General features: G+C 45.4%; 1 protein-coding gene across 3 annotated transcripts in view; it reads left to right on the top strand.

Moving 5' to 3' along the window:
• The first annotated feature begins 403 nt into the window (after positions 1-403).
• LOC126470293 (uncharacterized) overlaps positions 404-19,587 on the top strand; it is a 602,478-nt gene continuing 583,294 nt past the window's right edge. For 2 of the 3 annotated variants that reach the window (XM_050098046.1, XM_050098048.1), the window contains exons 1-2: positions 404-534; positions 619-763. In XM_050098046.1, the coding sequence (XP_049954003.1) occupies positions 705-763 (59 nt within the window). In that variant the 5' untranslated portion in view covers positions 404-534; positions 619-704. Of the gene's footprint in view, positions 764-19,587 lie in introns of all 3 variants that reach the window. The other variant, XM_050098047.1, reaches the window with a different exon arrangement.

The raw sequence follows: 19,587 nt of genomic DNA, 5'->3' as shown, positions 1-19,587 counted from the left end.
ATGGCGTCAGCTAAAAATACTTGCACCCGGCGACAAAGCCGGAAAAAGGACACTGGGAGGGAGAGAGAGAGAGAGAGAGAGGGAGAGAGTGAATAACAATTAAGCGTAATGTCTAAAATATGTGTCTCCTTAAAATTTCATGGAGAAAAGTAATTTTGGAAGTGGGCCCATACGGACGGGTTACACCATTTTGTCCCGTTAGGTGGTGAAAGAGGACGGGCCCATTCCGAGCAAATTGCTGGTCTCTTTTTAACGACGAGAAGCGCTAAGCGCTAAAGGCAACAACGGCAGAAGCAGCAGCGCCGGCGCGGCGCGGCTCGTAATGAGGCGAAGTGCGCATGCGCAGCCCGCCAGCCGCTAAGGCCCGCTCCCGCGTCAGACGGGCAGCGCAGTGTTGCAGATGTGCTAGGGATAGGTAGTAGATCAATATAGAGCACTCAACACGCATTTCTTATAACATTCTGGCCCACGTCTCTTCCCTGCCTCCGCGTTCTCAGTAATCCGGCAGCGGCGAAACATTAAAAATTAACAAAGGTCTGTCTCCTAGATTGTCCCTGCTGTTTCATCGCTCTGTGCCTGAGGTACTGGTTAAGACAGAGCGAGTTTTGCATCTGGCAGGTTGCCTATTGCTGACGTGTCATGCCCAGCGGCGGTGCGCGCCGGCAGTCACGTGTTTAGTCCTTACAGAGTCAGAGCCGACGTGCATGAGCGTGGCCAGGCTGCGCCTATTCACACGCCAGCCGTCGACCACAGTGCACCACAGGTACGCATCTCTCCTCACTGCTGACAGCTTTCCTCTTGCATTTCACCCGTTTCAATCTTTTCTTTCGTACAGTCTTTCTCCCAACTTTCTTTGATATTTTCTCCTAGTTTTTTTCGTTTTTTTCTTCTTTTTGACGTAGTAAAAGTGCAACAGTTCCTTCTAGTAATTTCTATGATTCGCCGTTCGCTTGCCAGTCATCAGGTTTACGCCTTTCGCAGCCTCTGAGTCTTATACAGTTGCCACACCAGTGGACGCTAGGAGACATTAACAGGATGTAGTTGCGATGGTATATCATTTCGATAACACTAAAGTGTCTACATGTGACACCCCAGTTGCTCGATATCGAATTAATACAGTAAATACATTTCAATGCAATAAAATTAGTAAGAGAATAGCTTTTGTTCTCCATAATAAAATGTTATTCCTCGTCCCTACGTCGTTCGCAACCGAGCGAAATCGCATATTCTATTCAGTACTCATTCGTTTGTGTTGGATCGTAAGAAACTATATTAAGAGCGCAGGTATCCTTTCGCCTGACAGAATTTTACTTTCAGGCATAAAAGTCTGTTGGCTCAATAACGTTAATACTGACAACCGAGGGGAAAGTGTCGTGGATGAGGGAAGTAGGTTAATCTAGCAACAAACAAAAGGAAGTCTATGGAAAAATATATGTATATAATAAAAATGCGAGAGATATGTAATTGTTATGAACTGGAATTGTAAAAATGTCCCATAGCACCAGTAATAAAACTTTGTTGTTCTGTGTTGTTTTCTAGTGGCTTCATAATCGTTATCTGTTTCATGGACCTTCTTCACTGGTAAAATTAATTTCGCAATGGGGTTATAACAATGTTCGCGTCTTTGCCTATTGTTTATTTTTTTTTTACCCACTGTTGTGATGCTCTTAGCAGGAACCTTGTGCAACAAAAAAATGACTCTGAGCACTATGGGACTTAACATCTGAGGTCATCAGTCCCCTAGAACTTAGAACTACTTAAACCTAAGGACGTCACACACGGCCATGCCCGAGGCAGGATTCGAACCTGCGACCGTAGCGGTCACGCGGTTCCAGACTGTAGCGCCTATAACCGCTCGGCCACCCTGGCCGGCTTGTGTAACAGAGTATTTATGTAAGTGGAATGTTTCAGAATTGTTTACATACTGCTTACGTGTTTTATCGGCAGATTTCTTTTGATACGAATAACCATTTAAGGAAACAAAAGAATATGCCGAAGTTTGTGTGTCAGCACGAGGGCATTACACTTTAATTTTTACCATAGGTTAAAATAAACTCATTGTCGCTAAACTTCGCTGCTTCACTACATTTTCGTTGCTTTGAGCGACGCCAGCGAAAGCTTCCTAGCTAACTATAAGAGCCACGAGAGGAATACCTGGTACAGACCTCCGAATGGCTTAACTCTTGTGCACTGCTTTTGCGATATGGTGAACTGCATACTGATGCCAGTTTCCGCCGTGTTAATTAGATTACTAACTGAAAACGCCTGTGCCTTCGTATAGTAACACGCGTTATGCTCACGTGAGACACAGACAGCTGTTCAGGAAGCTTTTTAAAATTAGCCGTGGACGAATTTGCCATCTTTTTTAATTAGATTCTAAGTGCTTCTACAAATTAATGTTGGCACGACAGTTTAGATGCTTTGATCAGCGCCGGCTGTGAAGACCGACACATCTCGTACCAGTTATCAATGCTCAGCTTCAAAAGTTTACGATGAACCCACCAGTGCTTACATTCAAAGGTTTCCACTTAACAACGAAGTATAAATCACAACCTAGGCACTTCGAAGTGGAAATCTTATTTTAGACTCTATTTCGCACTGGTAGTGCTTTTCGAAATCGATAGCCATTAAATAGTTCCATAATAAACTCCATTAGGACTACTGTTAACTACGCACGTTTTATTTCACACTTGCTCTGGCTATAAGAGCCGACTGCAGAGCCACGCGTAGCCAAATTTTAAAACAAATGCCATTTTACACCGGCGTCCTTCCTGAAAAAGCTTTTTCCTCACGGCCTTTAAGTTGCGATGTATTTTGTAATAATTATTCTGTTGCTACGGTGATGTGTACAACATAATGAAAATCTGCTACTTCCATAACTCATTTTGCACGTGACATGATCATAAATTTTATCACATGCTTTATAAAACATTGTTTTAGTATGTTTTCGTTCTACAAAGACGGTTGACTTATTTCTAACATTTAAAAGTCATTGCTTGCATACCAACAGTAAATTGACGTTGTTTGGTGGATCCAAAACAACACGATTCCGGCTCTCAGAAAAGCGACTTACTGAACGGTAGAAGAACTGCTTGTACCGAGACAGAGTTTGATCGCTGAAACCAACTGTAACAGAAAAAAATTCATTGCTAATTGTCAGAAATCTGCAGCAACGGGATACAATTTGGCCTTCTTGTTAGTCCAGCGTTTATCGTTTAGCCGCTTTCTTGCAGATTGGCGAGAGAGAATAAAGATAGTACCATGTTCCGACGACGCCTACGAAAGCACAGCTGAAGTAAATAATTTGTAGACAAGCCTAATTTTACGAAAATATTTTTACAAAGCAGCTGCTTATATTATTTTTGTTCCCATGAAATTTAGATTGCTGGAAGAAACTGTAGTACCGCTGAATTGTGTAAGCGCTCATTCAGGTTAGACATAAACTTGACTCCTATGAATTAATGACATAAGTCAACACTTTTTTTAGATAATTTTTCCATGTGTTTCATCTTTTTACGAATATTAAAATGTAACTGTACGCGCGGATGTGAGCTCTTGCAGCCAGAAGAGTATATTTCTTGTATCAATTTTCGGTTGCGTACATTTATGTTTCTAGTGGTTGCTTGTTACTTGCATGAATGCTCAAAGTATATGTAGGAGTTGAAATATTGCTACGTCTTCTATTGAATTCATTACAAAGTTTTTGCACAAACCCAGCCTGTTGTAAATATTTCTTAGGCAAAACTTGTATAGTTATATTGCTACTTCACAGGATTCGTGTCATCAGAAGAATTAGAAATCTATTAGCAATAACTTGCGTGTGATGGGAACAAATGATTGATAATGGAATTCCTTAGTATCACGTCGAGCAAATGTTAAAGAGGCTCGACGGTGTCTTTTGAACGTGTAAACGTAACGTGCAAAACTGGAAGAGATGTAACAAGCACGTGGGTAGGCGAGGCTAATTACCTGCTACCGTTTGTTCAGAGCGTACTCGTCGGATTAAATGCACACGGTGAAGCAACTCAGAGGCGTACTGTCACATTTCTTACATATACGTGTCTAGATCGACGTACATACTCCGCAAACCTATGCGATGAGCAAGGTGGAGGACTCTTTCAATTGGGGCTTCTTCCCGTTCCGTTGACGTATGGAGCGTGGTAAGAATGTCTAGTTCAATGCGTTTGTGCGCTTTATAATTAGTCTAATCTCGTCATCTCGTTCTCAACGGAAGCGATGCATATGGGACTGAAACATATTTTTAGATTCTTCTCTTGATACGTTTCTTGAAACTTTGGAAGTTAGCTTTCGCAGGAAAGTTGACGCCTGTGTTTCAGCGTCTGCCAGTTGACGCTTTGTAGCATTCCCGTGATGCTCTCCCGTGAGTCAAACAAATATGTGTCCATTCTTGCTGCCCTGCAACACTATCTGTTACTACTGTTTCGCAAGGGTCTCATACACATAAGCAGTGTTCTAAGGTAGGGCTCACAAGTGATTTGTAAGCAGTCTCCTTTGTACACTGTTTTCCTGGTATCTGCCAATGAACCGAAGTCTCCTGGCTGATTTATCAACAACGGAGCCTATATGATCAATTTCATTTCACGTCCCCACCAATTCTCACATCCAGGTGACTGTATGAGTTGCGACTTCTCGTTTTGTAACCCTAGAAAAAACACTTTTGACAAAAAAAAAGTAAACACCAAATTATTACAGTTAGTTTCAGGAGATTGGCTGATTTATTCCAGAGGAAGGGCTTCACAAATTGAGTAGGGCAATAACGCATTGGTCCACTTCTGGCCCTTATGCAAGCAGTTATTCGGCTTGGCACTGATTAACAGAGTTGTTAGATGTCTTCCTGAGGAATATTGTGCCAATTTCTTTCCAATTGACGAGTTAGATCTTCAAAATCTGGCGGCCTTCCTGGCAAAATTAGTGTTTGGCAAGCTCGAAGATAAGGAGTAGAAACTCCCACCGTGTGCGGAGGGGGAGGGGGGGGGGGGCATTGTCTTGCTGAAACGAGGTTGGCTTGCCGTGAAGGGTAACGCAGAACGGTGCGTAGAATATCATCGACGTACCAGTGTCCTGCAAGTGTGCCGTGGATGACAACCAAAGGGTTTCTGCTATGAAAAGAAATGACACCCCAGAGCAGCACTTCTGGCTGTTGGGCTGTATGCGGACGACACACAGGTTTGTATCCTACCGCTGTCCGAGGGGTCTCCAGACACGTCTACGCTGTTCATCGAGACTCAGTTAGAAGTGGGACTCATCACGGAAGGCAATTCTACTCAAGTCGATGAGATTCCAGGCTGAAGAATTGTCTGGAGACGCCCCGGATAGCGGTGGGATACCAGCATGACTGTCACTCACCATACGGCACGAGAACGAGGAGTGATGGTGTGGGGCGCCATTTCTTTCCATAGCAGGACCCCTTTGGTTGCCATTCGCGGCACCCTTACAGCACAGCGGTACGTCGACGATATTCTACGCGCCGTTTTGTTGTCCTTCGTAGCAAGCCATCCAGTTCTTACATTTCAGCAAGATAATGCCCCGCTCGCACACGGCGAGATTTTGTACTGCTTGTCTTCGTGCTTACCAGACCCTACCTTCGCCAGCAGGGTCACCGGGTCTCTCCCCAGTTAAGAACGTTTGGATCATTAGGGGCAGGGCCCTCTAACCATATTTTGACGATTAAATTGGACAGAATTTGACACGATATTCTTCAGGAAAACATCCAACAACTTTATCAATCAATGCCAAGCCGAATTACAGCTCGCATAAGAGCCAGAGGTGGACCAACGTGTTATTGACTTGCTCAATTTGTGAAGCTCTCTCGAATAAATCATTTATTTTTTCTGAAATTTTATTCATTTGTTTCTCTGTACATGTGCATCACATATACCCGTTCCCGTTCCAATCGGATAATTCCGTCATGGTGCGTCATTTTCCCCCCTTTTTTGTCTTGTGTTTCTTTGGTAAATGGAAATGAGCGTTTGGTGTCACTGGCCGGGAGGCCCCCTGCGAGGCAGGTCCGGCCGCCTTGGTGCAGGTCTTATTACGTTCATCTACATCTACGTGGATACTCTGAAGTCACATTTAAATGCTTGGCACAGGGTTCATCGAACCACCTTCACAATTCTCTATTAATCCAATCTTGTATAGAACGCGGAAAGAATGAACACCTATATCTTTCCGTACGAGCTCCGATTTCCCTTATTTTATCGTGGTGATCGTTTCTCCCTATGCAGGTCGGTGTCAACAAAATATTTTCGCATTCGGAGGAGAAAGTTGGTGATTGCAATTTCAAGAGAAGATTCCGTCGCAACAAAAACGCCTTTCTTTTAATGATTTCAAGCCCAAATCCTGCATCATTTCTGTGACACTCTCTCCCGTATTTCGCGATTAACTTTTTCGATGTACTCCGTCAGTCATATTTGCTAAGGATCCCACACCGCGCAGCAGTATTCTAAAAGAGAACGGACAAGCGTAGTGTAGGCAGTCTCCTTAGTAGGTCTGTTACATTTTCTAAGTGTCCTTCCCATAAAACGCAGCTTTTGGTTTGCCTTCCCCACAACATTTTCTATGTGTTCTTTCCAATTTAAGTTGTTCGTAATTGTGATACCTAGGTATTTAGTTGAATTTACGGCTTTTAGATTAGACTGATTTATCATGTAACCGAAGTTTAACGAGTTCCTTTTAGCACTCATATGGATGACCTCACACTTTTCCTTATTTAGGGTCAACTGCCACTTTTCGCACCATTCAGATATTTTTTCTAAATCGTTTTGCAGTTTGTTTTGATATTCTGATGACTTTATTAGTCGATAAACGACAGCGTCATCTTCTAACAGTCGAAGACGGCTGCTCAGATTGTCTTCCAAATCGTTTATATAGATAAGGAACAGCAAAGCGCCTATAACACTACCTTGGGGAACGCCAGAAATCACTTCTGTTTTACTTGATGACTTTCCGTCAGTTACTACGAACTGTGACCTCTCTGACAGGAAATCGCAAATCCAGTCACATAACTGAGACGACATACCATAAGCATGCAATTTCAGTACGAGCCTCTTGTGTGGTACAGTGTCAAAAGCCTTCCGGAAAACAGGAATACGGAATCGATCTGAAATCCCTTGTCAATAGCACTCAGCACTTCATGTGAATAAAGAGCTAGTTGTGTTTCACAGGAACGATGTTTTCTAAACCCATGTTGACTGTGTGTCAATAGACCGTTTCCTTCGAACGCAATATATGTCCTAAAATCCTGCTGCATATCGACGGTAACAATATGGGCCCGTAATTTAGTGGATTACTCCTACCTTTCTTGAATAATGGTGTGACCTGTGCAACTTTTCAGACTTTGGGTACGGATCTTTCATCGAGCGAACGGTTGTATATGATTGTTAAATATGGAGCTATTGCATCAGCATATTCTGAAAGGAACCTAATTGGTATTCAGTCTGGACCAGAAGACTTGCTTTTATTAAGTGATTCGCCACATTGCCACATTGGGCGACCTGCGCGCCAGATGGGAATGAAATGATGAAGAAGACAACACAACACCCAGTCCCTGAGCGGAGAAAATCTCCGACCCAGCCGGGAATAGAACCCGGGCCCGTAGGACGGCAATCCATCATGCTGATCACTCAGCTAACGGGGCGGACGTGTTTCTTTGGTGAAGTGCACAGTTTAACATTTCTATTTGAAGCAAATTGCCAATCTTCGCACGACACTAAAATCTAATCGAAACAACTGTCGATAACGTTACTGTCACATACCGCTATGCGATATTATTCCGTTTAAGCCAGCTATTTCGCAATTATCTAATGAGCTGAAGCAGTGAGTCTGAGAAAGCAGTCCTGTTCCCGTCACGGCGGGCGGGTTTGCAGCTGGGAACGTCCATGCAGTACCCTTGTCAGCTCGAGCGGGGCCCACCGAGCGAGGTGGCGCAGTGGTTAAACACTGGACTCGCATTCGGGAGGACGACGGTTCAATCCCGCGTCCGGCCATCCTGATTTAGGTTTTCCGTGATTTCCCTAAATCGCTCCAGGCAAATGCCGGGATGGTTCCTTTCAAAGGGCTCGGCCGACTTCTTTCCCCATCCTTCCCTAATACGATGAGACTGATGACCTCGCTGTCTGGTCTCCTTCCCCAAAACAACCCAACCCTCGAACGGGGCCCTCTTTGGGGTAAATAGGCCGTTTGCAGAACCTGGGCAAAGACCCAGAGTGCGGGTATTGAAAGCTGGGCAAGGCGCCTGCAGTGGGTGGTTTATGCCATGGACGCCCTACAGCGTCCAGAGAACAGATGAGAGTAACAGTCTTTCTTTTCTGTTCGACTTTGAAAGACAGATAGTAAAAACAACAAAAATAATAATAATAATTTCATGTGGCTGAATGGCCTGGTGCTAACCCAATCATCCAACTCGAGAAATGGGCCTATAGTTTAACGTAGAATCCGGACCACATATTGTTTTTGTCAACTCCTCATTTCATTGTCCGGACCAGATTCGATCCCACGGTCTCTCGGTTTCCACTTTACCACTAGATCATCAGGTCCAACCTCAACCATGGCACCATCGCACCAGTGTCGAAGAATCAGTTGCGTTCGGTCTAAAAATTTCGTTCACCCAGTAGTATTCTCTCTGTTAATCTCGTTGTTAGTAATGTCAGTCGTCAGAGCAAATAAATAACTTAATTTCAGTCTCGAGTTGGATTTCAAGATCTTTCAACTTATCTTACAAGTCGTCCAAGTTAGGCGACACTTCACTTTGTCGGCGTTGTCCCAGTGCAGTGTGCTCCACTACAAGGATAACTTACTTATTATTCTGTCAAAGCAGCGAGGATTGCATTCATTGGTTCTTGTATCACTATGATTTAATTTTGTCAAAACAATGAGCATTGCATTCGCTCGTCTTATGCCTGTGCGAGTTAATTTCTCCCCGGACTCTTTTGAGTGGTGTCGTGTGAAAGATACGAGCACTGCACACGACTCGTCTTGCATCACCGCACACACATATGAGGCCTACAACTGTTCAATAGAAAACTTCATTATCTGCAAAAAATGTGAGGTTTGTATTAATACTGTATGCCAGGTCATTAATATACGAAATGAGCAACAGGGGTCCAAACACAGTACCCTGCGGCACGTCTGCAGATACACGTACTTCTACATCTGTCGTTGACTCTCCGTCTATGATAAAACGCTGCGTCCTCCCTATAAATAAATCCTCAATAAAGCCACAAATTTTGCTGCACCAACTGATAGTACTTTTGCCAATAAACGTTAGTTCGGTGCTAACTCAAAGACTTTTCAGAAGTCAAGAAATACTGCGTCCCCCTAAATTCCTTCTACATCTACATCTATCTGGATACTCTGCAAATCACACTTAAGTACCTGGCAGAAGTTTCATCGAACCACCTTCAAAATTCTCTATTATTCCAATCTCTAACAGCGCTTGGAAAAAACGAACACCTATATCTTTCCATGCGAGCTCTGATTTCCCTAATTTTATTATCATGATCGTTTCTCCCTATGTAGGTCGGCGTCAACAATATATGTTCGAATTCGGGGAGAATGTTGGTGATTGGAATTTCGTGACAAGATTTCGCTGCAACGAAAAACGCCTTTGTTTTAATGATGTCCACCCCAGATCCTGTATCATTTCGCGATAATACAAAACGCGCTGTTCCTCTTTGAAATTTCTTGATGTACTCCGTTAATCCTATCTGGTAAGGATCCCAGACGGCGCGGCAATACTCCGAAAGAGGACGTACAAGCGCAGTGTAGGCAGTCTCTTTAGTAGATTTGTTACATGTTCTATGTGTTCTGCCAATAAAACGCAGTCTTTGGTTTGCCTTCCCCACAACGTTTTCTGTGTATTCTTTCAAATCTTTGTTCGTGAGTGTAATTCCTAGGTATTTACACTACCGGCCATTAAAATTGTTACACCACGAAGATGACGTGATACAGACGCGAAATTTAACCGACAGAAAGAGGATGCTGTGATATGCAAATGATCAGCTTTTCAGAGCATTCACAAAAGGTTGGCGCCGGTAGCGACACCTACAACGTGCCAACATGAGGAAAGTTTCCAACCGATTTCTTATACACAACCGGCAGCTGACCGGCGTTGCCTGGTGAAACGTTGTTGTGATGCCTCGTGTAAGGAGGAGAAATGCGTACCATTACGTTTCCGACTTTGATAAAAGTCCGATTGTAGCCTATTGCTATTGCGGTTTATCGTATCGCGACATTGCTGCTCTAATACCGAACGCCGTGCTGGATCCCAACGGCCTCGTACCACTAGCAGTCGAGATGACAGGCATCTTATCCGCATGGTTGTACGGATCGTGCAGCCACGTCTCGATCCCTGAGTCAACAGATGGGGAAGTTTGGAAGCCAACAACCATCTGCACGAACAGTTTGACGACGTTTGCAGCAGCATGGACTATCAGCTCGGAGACCATGGCTGCGGTTACCCTTGACGCTGCATCACAGACAGGAGCGCCTGCGATGGTGTACTCAACGGCGAACCTGGGTGCACTAACGGCAAAACATCATTTTTTCGGATGAATCCAGGTTCTGTTTACAGCATCATGATGGTCGTATCCGTGATTGGCAACATCGCGGTCAACGCACATAGGAAGCGCGTATTCGTCATCGCCATACTGGCGTATCACCTGGCGTGATGGTATGGGGTGCCATTGGTTACACGTCTAGCTCACCTCTTGTTCGCATTGACGGCACTTTGAACAGTGGACGTTACATCTCAGATATGTTACGATCCGTGGCTCTACCCTTCATTCGATCACTGCGAAACCCTACATTTCAGCAGGATAATGTATGACCGCATTTTGGAGGTCCTGTACGGGCGTTTCTGGATACAGAAAATGTTCGACTGCTGCCCTGGCCAGCACATTCTCCAGATCTCTCACCAATTGAAAACGTCTGGTCAATGGTGGCCGAGCAACTGGCTCATCAGAATACGCCAGTCACTACTGTTGATGAACTGTGGTATCGTGTTGAAGCTGCATGGGCAGCTGTACCTGTACACGCCATCCAAGCTCTGTTTGACTCAATGCCCAGGCATATCAAGGCCGTTATTACGGCCAAAGGTGGTTGTTCTGGGTACTGATTTCTCAGGCTCTATGCACCCAAATTTGCGTGAAAATGTAATCACATGTCAGTTCTAGTATAATATATTTATGCAATGAATACCCGTTTATCATCTGCATTTCTTCTTGGTGTAGCAATTTTAATGGTCAGTAGTGTAACTGAAATTATGGCCTTTAGATTTGACTGATTTATCTTGTAACCGAAGTTTAATCGATTCCTTTTGACACTCATGTGGATAACCTCACACTTTTCATTATTTAGGGTCAACTGCCAATTTTCGCACCATACAGATATCTTTTCTAAATGTTTTTGCAATTTGTTTTGATCTTCTGATGACTTTACTAGACGACGAACTACAGCATCATCTAAGACGGCTGCCCAGATCGTCTCTTGAATCGTTTATATAAGTAAGGAGCAGCGGAGGGCCTGTAAATATACCTTGGGAAACGGCAGAAATCAATTCTGTTTTACTCGATGACTTTCCGTCATTTACTATGAACTGTGACTTCTCTGACAGGAACTCAAGAATGCAGTCACATAACTGAGACGATATTCTATAAGCACGCAATTTCACTAGGAGCCGCTTGTATGGTACAGTGTCAAAAGCCTTCGGGAAATCTAGAAATACGTAATCAATTTGTAATCCCTTGTCAATAGCACTCAACACTTCGTGTGTGTAAGAGCTACTTATGTTTCACAAGAACGATGTTTTCTAAATGCGTGTTGACTGTGTGTCAATAGATCGTTCGCTTCGGGGTAATTCGTAATGTTCGAACACAGAATATGTTTCAAAATCCTGCTGCATATCGACGTTAATGATATGAGCCTGTAATTTAGCGGATTACTGCTACTACCTTTCTTAAGTATCAGCGTGACCTGTGCAATGTTCCAGTCTTTGTGTGCTGTCTTTCGTCGAGCGAGCGGTTGTATATGATTGTTAAGTATGGAGCTATTGCATCAGCATATTCTGAAAGGAACCTAATTGGTACACAGTCTGGACCGGAAGACCTGGCTTTATTAACTGTTTTACGTTGCTTCACTACTACGAGGATATGTCTGGGGCTTTCCGGACGTCACGCAAGAAATGTGCGTGTTGACTTTCACATGCCGACGTTTTCGTAAACCGTGCTGTTTGGCATGAGGGTGGTCATTGTAATCGGATTATGTTCAAGGTTATCGATAGACTCGATAAGTACGAGAGTTGACGGAAATTCTCCGCGAACTTCGAAGGGAATTCGTTGATGGCAGAAGATGATTTTTCCGCTAAACGCTGCTGAATAATTTTAGAAAATCAACAATTGTGACTCACAGGAAAACGATTCTGCATCGTACAAAGATGTCAGGACATATAAGGGTAATTTGAGCTCTTGATGGGATATAAAAGCAATTACACGTCATGACCGAAACAGTGAGGCAGCCAGAAGGTGAGAAGAAAATGAAATTAATCTTCACGGGTTGAGAGGTTATGTGGTGTTATTCCGATGATTACAAAATCGAACCTACTTTACAAAGTTTGAACTCATTTTGTAAGTATATCATTGTACCCTGTCTGGTCCGGATGCTTCCGCTGATTCGGTTCGGAAGGGTGACGTTAAGCCGTTGTATTCCCTTCTAAAGCAAACCGATCCACATCCTGTGACTGTTCCTTGATATCTTGGATACTGGCACTGGGACGAAGTTGACATCTGGGCTTGTCACACACATCTTTTGTCAGGGGCAGGTCTGAGGATCATGGAGGCCTCAGGTGTACCTCAGCAACATCAAGGCAGCTCACAGAAACATGTGTCACATGTGGACGACCACTGTCGTGTTGAAAAATGCCAGCATAGTACGGTCACGTGAGTGGTAAAACATGGGGACGCAGGATGTTTGTGACGTACGGTTGTACCGTGAGAGTTCCGTCAGTCATTACCTGCACTCATAGCCGATGGCTCCCCACACTATGACGTCAGGAGTAAAACTACTGTGCTCCCCTAAAACATTTGGTGAATGGGAACTCTCCCCAGCTCGCCGCCATAATCGCAGATGATGGTCATCCGTAGTAGTGCCGAACCGCGATTGATCGATGAACAGAATGAGACGCCAGTCATCAGCAGTCCATGCTTTCCAGTTATGGAAATATTCCAAATGCAGCAGTTTATGTTGTGTTAACGGCAGCCTGTGCATGGGACGGTAATTTCCTGATCCGGGTGCTGCTAGGCTCTGACCAATGGTGCTTACTTGTTTTCGGGTGGCAGTCGCAAATGTGACGATGTGCTTAGTGCACAATACTGCAGTCCTCCGTTGTACTGATCAGATGTGGTCGACTGGATCCTCGAGCAGTTCAACGTCAGACCAATCTCACATCCCAAAGCCCCACAAATTCTATCAGCTGCTGATAACGCTGCCTCACATGTCTGTGTCCTGCACAGTGACCACTCAACATCTGAACTGTTCACGCCACTCATACACTCTGCCAGGCCTGATAACAACACTATATGTGAACAACACTAATGCAATCTGATAACCATTCTAAATGTTACAGTGAATTACAACATTAATCATTTGCATACCTGCCGATGTACATGTACAAAATTGCGTTGACTTCCGACCATGTCTCCTGGTTGTTTCACTTTTTTGGTCAGGCAGAGTACAGAGTATTTAAAAAAGAATGACCTCATTTCAAAACCCCATATTTATTGATAAACACATACTACGAACATGGAATGGATTGCAAAATATTCACAAAATTTTAAAGTTTTAGCTATGCTATTGCAAATGCTCTATGCGTTCGCCAACAGCAGAACGAATAACATCTATACGATAGCTAAATTCGTCATAAACTTTATACAATGTATCTGATTTTACAGAAGTTATGGCGGCTGTTATTCTGTTCTTCACTTATTCTGTGTTACGAGATAAAGGGGAAATGAGCACACTTTCCTTCACATACTCCCACAAGAAAAAGTAAAATGGTATGATGTCTGCCGATCTTTGAGGTCAAGAATCCAGGGCATTGTCTCGGGGTCCCGTGCCGTTGAGGCAGAGTGTCGCTGAGAAACTGACGTACGTTGTTGTGCCAGTGTGGTGGAGCTCAACCTTGTTGGAAACTGAAGTCATCGGAGTCCTCCTGAAGTTGTGAAAAAAGCTAGTTCTGCAGCATCTGAAGATAGCCCACTCCAGTCCCTGTGTTTGGCCCAAAAAATAAGGACTATACACTTTTTCACGAGAAATGGCACAAAAAATCTTTCGCTTTAGGTGAGTCTCTTTCGTGCTCAGTAACGTGATGAGGGTTCTTGAGTCCCCATATGCACACGTTATGTTGGTTTACTTTACCGCTAACATGAAATGTTGCTTCAACAATGGCCGGCCGCGGTGGCCGTGCGGTTCCGGCGCTGCAGTCCGGAACCGCGGGACTGCTACGGTCGCAGGTTCGAATCCTGCCTCGGGCATGGGTGCGTGTGATGTCCTTAGGTTAGTTAGGTTTAAGTAGTTCTAAGTTCTAGGGGACTTATGGCCTAAGATGTTGAGTCCCATAGTGCTCAGAGCCATTTGAACCATTTGCTTCAACAATGAAAATTAACCGTTGCAAAAATGTATCGTCTTCCATGTCCTGTAGCAAAGTACTGCTGAAGTCAACTACTTCCCTTTTATCACCAGTCAGAAGAGCTTGTACTGATTGTAGTGTGTATAGTTTATAGACCAAACGACGACTTACACTCACCAGTCAGTCGTATGAGGCATTGCCAGTTCTCTGCTTGCACAGTGAGTAGACTTTCGTGGACTCCACTGAAAGGTTTGCCGAATTCTTACATCATGTCATCAGAAATGCGAGTTGGACCTGGAATCTTACATAGGCACAAGCATCCTGTCTCTTCAGGTTGGCTACACCAACGATGAATGTTTTTTGGTGTAAGAGAATCAATGCCAAAACGCAGACGAAAAGCACGCTGGACTGAAATCACTGTTTCACTCTTTGCAAACTGCAACACACGAAACGCCTTCTGTTCAGCGGATGCCATCTTACTTCTGACTGACTGCAAACTGAGAAGACGCATTGACCGACATCTAACGGCCACGACCACTCAAACGACGCACATTTCCTAGCCAACACGTCCCATGTTTCGTAATTATTACCGTCTAAAATCATGTCATTCTTTTTGAAACTTCATATACACTCCTAGAAATGGAAAAAAGAACACATTGACACCGGTGTGTCAGACCCACCATACTTGCTCCGGACACTGCGAGAGGGCTGTACAAGCAATGATCACACGCACGGCACAGCGGACACGCCAGGAACCGCGGTGTTGGCCGTCGAATGGCGCTAGCTGCGCAGCATTTGTGCACCGCCGCCGTCAGTGTCAGCCAGTTTGCCGTGGCATACGGAGCTCCATCGCAGTCTTTAACACTGGTGGCATGCCGCGACAGCGTGGACGTGAACCGTATGTGCAGTTGACGGACTTTGAGCGAGGGCGTATAGTGGGCATGCGGGAGGCCGGGTGGACGTACCGCCGAATTGCTCAACACGTGGGGCGTGAGGTCTCCACAGTACATCGATGTTGTCGCCAGTGGTCGGCGGAAGGTGCACGTGCCCGTCGACCTGGGACCGGACCGCAGCGACGCACGGATGCACGCCAAGACCGTAGGATCCTACGCAGTGCCGTAGGGGACCGCACCGCCACTTCCCAGCAAATTAGGGACACTGTTGCTCCTGGGGTATCGGCGAGGACCATTCGCAACCGTCTCCATGAAGCTGGGCTACGGTCCCACACACCGTTAGGCCGTCTTCCGCTCACGCCCCAACATCGTGCAGCCCGCCTCCAGTGGTGTCGCGACAGGCGTGAATGGAGGGACGAATGGAGACGTGTCGTCTTCAGCGATGAGAGTCGCTTCTGCCTTGGTGCCAATGATGGTCGTATGCGTGTTTGGCGCCGTGCAGGTGAGCGCCACAATCAGGACTGCATACGACCGAGGCACACAGGGCCAACACCCGGCATCATGGTGTGGGGAGCGATCTCCTACACTGGCCGTACACCACTGGTGATCGTCGAGGGGACACTGAATAGTGCACGGTACATCCAAACCGTCATCGAACCCATCGTTCTACCATTCCTAGACCGGCAAGGGAACTTGCTGTTCCAACAGGACAATGCACGTCCGCATGTATCCTGTGCCACCCAACGTGCTCTAGAAGGTGTAAGTCAACTACCCTGGCCAGCAAGATCTCCGGATCTGTCCCCCATTGAGCATGTTTGGGACTGGATGAAGCGTCGTCTCACGCGGTCTGCACGTCCAGCACGAACGCTGGTCCAACTGAGGCGCCAGGTGGAAATGGCATGGCAAGCCGTTCCACAGGACTACATCCAGCATCTCTACGATCGTCTCCATGGGAGAATAGCAGCCTGCATTGCTGCGAAAGGTGGATATACACTGTACTAGTGCCGACATTGTGCATGCTCTGTTGCCTGTGTCTATGTGCCTGTGGTTCTGTCAGTGTGATCATGTGATGTATCTGACCCCAGGAATGTGTCAATAAAGTTTCCCCTTCCTGGGACAATGAATTCACGGTGTTCTTATTTCAATTTCCAGGAGTGTATTTTCCTGTGTATTTGCAGCACGGAATGGCTAGAAATGGAACAACGTCCCTTCCGCCATGCACTGCACACTGAAATGAGGAGTATGTGTATAGATATTCTGTCAGAAACTCTCTTATTGTAAAATAAAAGCAGTCAGAGGAATAAAAAATTTATCGCCATTCTCATGAATTTGTGTGTGTTCGCATTGCGAGCCGGCCGACACGTGGTGAGCCGACCCGTGACGTTCCGGGCTAACAAACCCATTGTTTTGCATTGTGGTGTTCACAATGGCGGCCGAGCTGTGACGGCATGGCGCGTGCCGGGTCGCGCCGCTTCGACGTCATCCACAATGTTGAATATTTCCGGCGTAAGCCGGTGGCCGGCGCAAGCCGCTGAACCTACCCTTGAGCTTCTGCATTACACGCAGCAGGCATCTCCCGTTTGCTTTCATCCGAAGTTTCCTTCCACAAAGTTCTTTTTTCCTTTTCATTTTTTTATTAAAGTAGAAATCCTTTACGTTTCATAATCAGTGAGAAAAATTACAATTATTGTGATGATACATGTAAATTTACTTAGCCAATCTACATTTGCTTACTCACCTTCTTTCATATGTTCAACACCTCTTTATTATTCTTCAAATTAAAATAAAGCACTCACTCCGTCATCAGGTCACATGTGGTCCACCGGGACCATTCGGCTGCCGTGTCATCCTCAATGAGGATGCGGATAGAAGGGGCATGTGGTCAGCACACTGCTCTCGCGGTCAGTACGATGGTTTTATTTGATCAGAGCTGCTACTATTCGGTCGAGTAGCTCCTCAGTTGCCATCACGAGGCTGAGTACACCCCGAAAAATGTCAACAGCGCATGGCGGCCCGGATGGTCACCTATCCAAGTGCCGGCCACGCCCTACAGCGCTTAACTCCAGTGATCCAACGGGAACCGGTGTGTCCACTGTGGCAAGGCCGTTGCCCTGTCAAATTAAAATGGTGAAATAGAAATGGAAACACCTTAGAGACAGTTATCGATAAAACTTGGCAAAATATGATCAGGTGATCCAGGAAAAAGTCCATCGAAATGTAGTTCCACTTGGCCTTGGTTTCATCATGATTTCATACAAGGTATCTTTAAAAGAGCTGTGCACAGTTCCTTGAAAGCGGAAACTGAACCAGTCAGCCAAACGGCATCATGTCAAGAATTTTCACCTATCACTCTGTCTGTGTCACAAGACGAAGGATCACCCTGAGAGGTTGTCATTCCCTCCAGCCGATGAACCATCACCTCTACCAACTATCACATCATTAACAAAAAAGAAAAAAAAAACTAATGGGGAAAAATGTTGAAGAATTTTTGCAACTTGAAAAGGACAAAACACTGTAGGAGACAGCACTCACCAAGTCCATGTCGTACGTGCAAACGGCCATCACTTGTGTGGAGGCAGAATCTGCTTTCAGCGCTGAAGACCACGGCGCGCCATTCCATCTTCCAAGTGATCCTCTGACGGCACCAGTCACGCCTTGCTTGTTTATGCTGTGGCGCGAATGAAAGAAGGGCTAGAGGTTCACGTGCCGAAGTCCCACAGCTAATAACGGGTTCGCCGCGCGGGATTAACTGAGCGGTCTGGGGCGCTGCAGTCATGGACTGTGCGGCTTGTCCCGGCGGAGGTTCGAGGCCTCCCTCGGGCATGGGTGTGTGTGTTTGTCCTTAGGGTAATTTAGGTTAAGTAGTGTATACGCTTAGAGACTGATGACCTTAGCAGTTAAGTCCCATAAGATTTCACACCCATTTGAACACACCGAATAACGGGTTCGCAACTGTTCGTGTTGACAAGTTGGACTCACGAGCACTCGTATCTGTGGTGTGCTAGCTGTACGACCTGCCACAGTTGCCCTAACAATACGACGATCCTGGTGGGCGTCTGTACTGCGTGGACGTGCAGAACCTCGTCTACAGTGTGAGAATGTTGACGTGACCACTGATACCAGTAAAGTTGTGTGGCAATTCTCCGAAAGCGCCATCCCGCCACTCGGAAGGTCATAGTCTAACCGCTTTCAAACTCGCTCAGTTGGTTGTAGGGAGCCCGAGTGTGTCTCTGTAGCACGATTGCCTTCTTCCTTCACATATTTGCACCACACTGAGCCTCCTGGCTGTAAGCATTCCGCCGGCCGCTGTGGTCTCGCGGTTCTAGGTGCTCAGTCCGGAACCGCGCGGCTGCTACGTTCGCAGGTTCGAATCCTGCCTCGGGCATGGATGTATGTAATGTCCTTAGGTTAGTTAGGTTTAACTAGTTCTAAGTTCTAGGGGACTAATGACCTCAGAAGTTGAGTCCCATAGTGCTCAGAGCCATTCGAACCATTTGTAAGCATTCCCTATTAATGGGGAGCTATGCTACTACGCTACCATTTGGCGGACGACGTGGGAATCATTATCAGGACATCTACTATACCGCATGTGGCAAATGCCAGCGTCGATTCAAACTCGATGCCGTCTTTCCAGGTGTACTAATTTCTTTTTTCAGGAAGTGTATGTTGATTCATTCTGTAATACGAATAAAAATTTTCAGGAAACTTTTTATTTCTTAATGTAAAGCAAAAACCTCTCCTAAATTCAATTTCAATTTACCAGATATAGACTGGGACACTCAGATGTTTAGGACGGGTGGTAGGGACTGAGCATCGAGTGACATTATACTGAGTGCACTATCCGGAAATTACCTCGAGCAATTAAACAGAGAACCGACTCGTGGAGATAACATCTTGGACCTACTGATAACAAACAGACCCGAACTTTTCGACTCTTTAAGTGCAGAACAGGGAATCAGTGATCATAAGGCCGTTGCAGCATCCCTGAATATGGAAGTTAATAGGAATATAAAAAAAGGGAGGACGGTTTATCTGTTTAGCAAGAGTAATAGG

Source organism: Schistocerca serialis, chromosome 3 (genome assembly GCF_023864345.2).
Source record: "Schistocerca serialis cubense isolate TAMUIC-IGC-003099 chromosome 3, iqSchSeri2.2, whole genome shotgun sequence".
Taxonomy (NCBI): domain Eukaryota; kingdom Metazoa; phylum Arthropoda; class Insecta; order Orthoptera; family Acrididae; genus Schistocerca; species Schistocerca serialis.
Note: the sequence above shows the minus strand (reverse complement) of the source record. Positions and strands in the feature narration are given on the sequence as shown.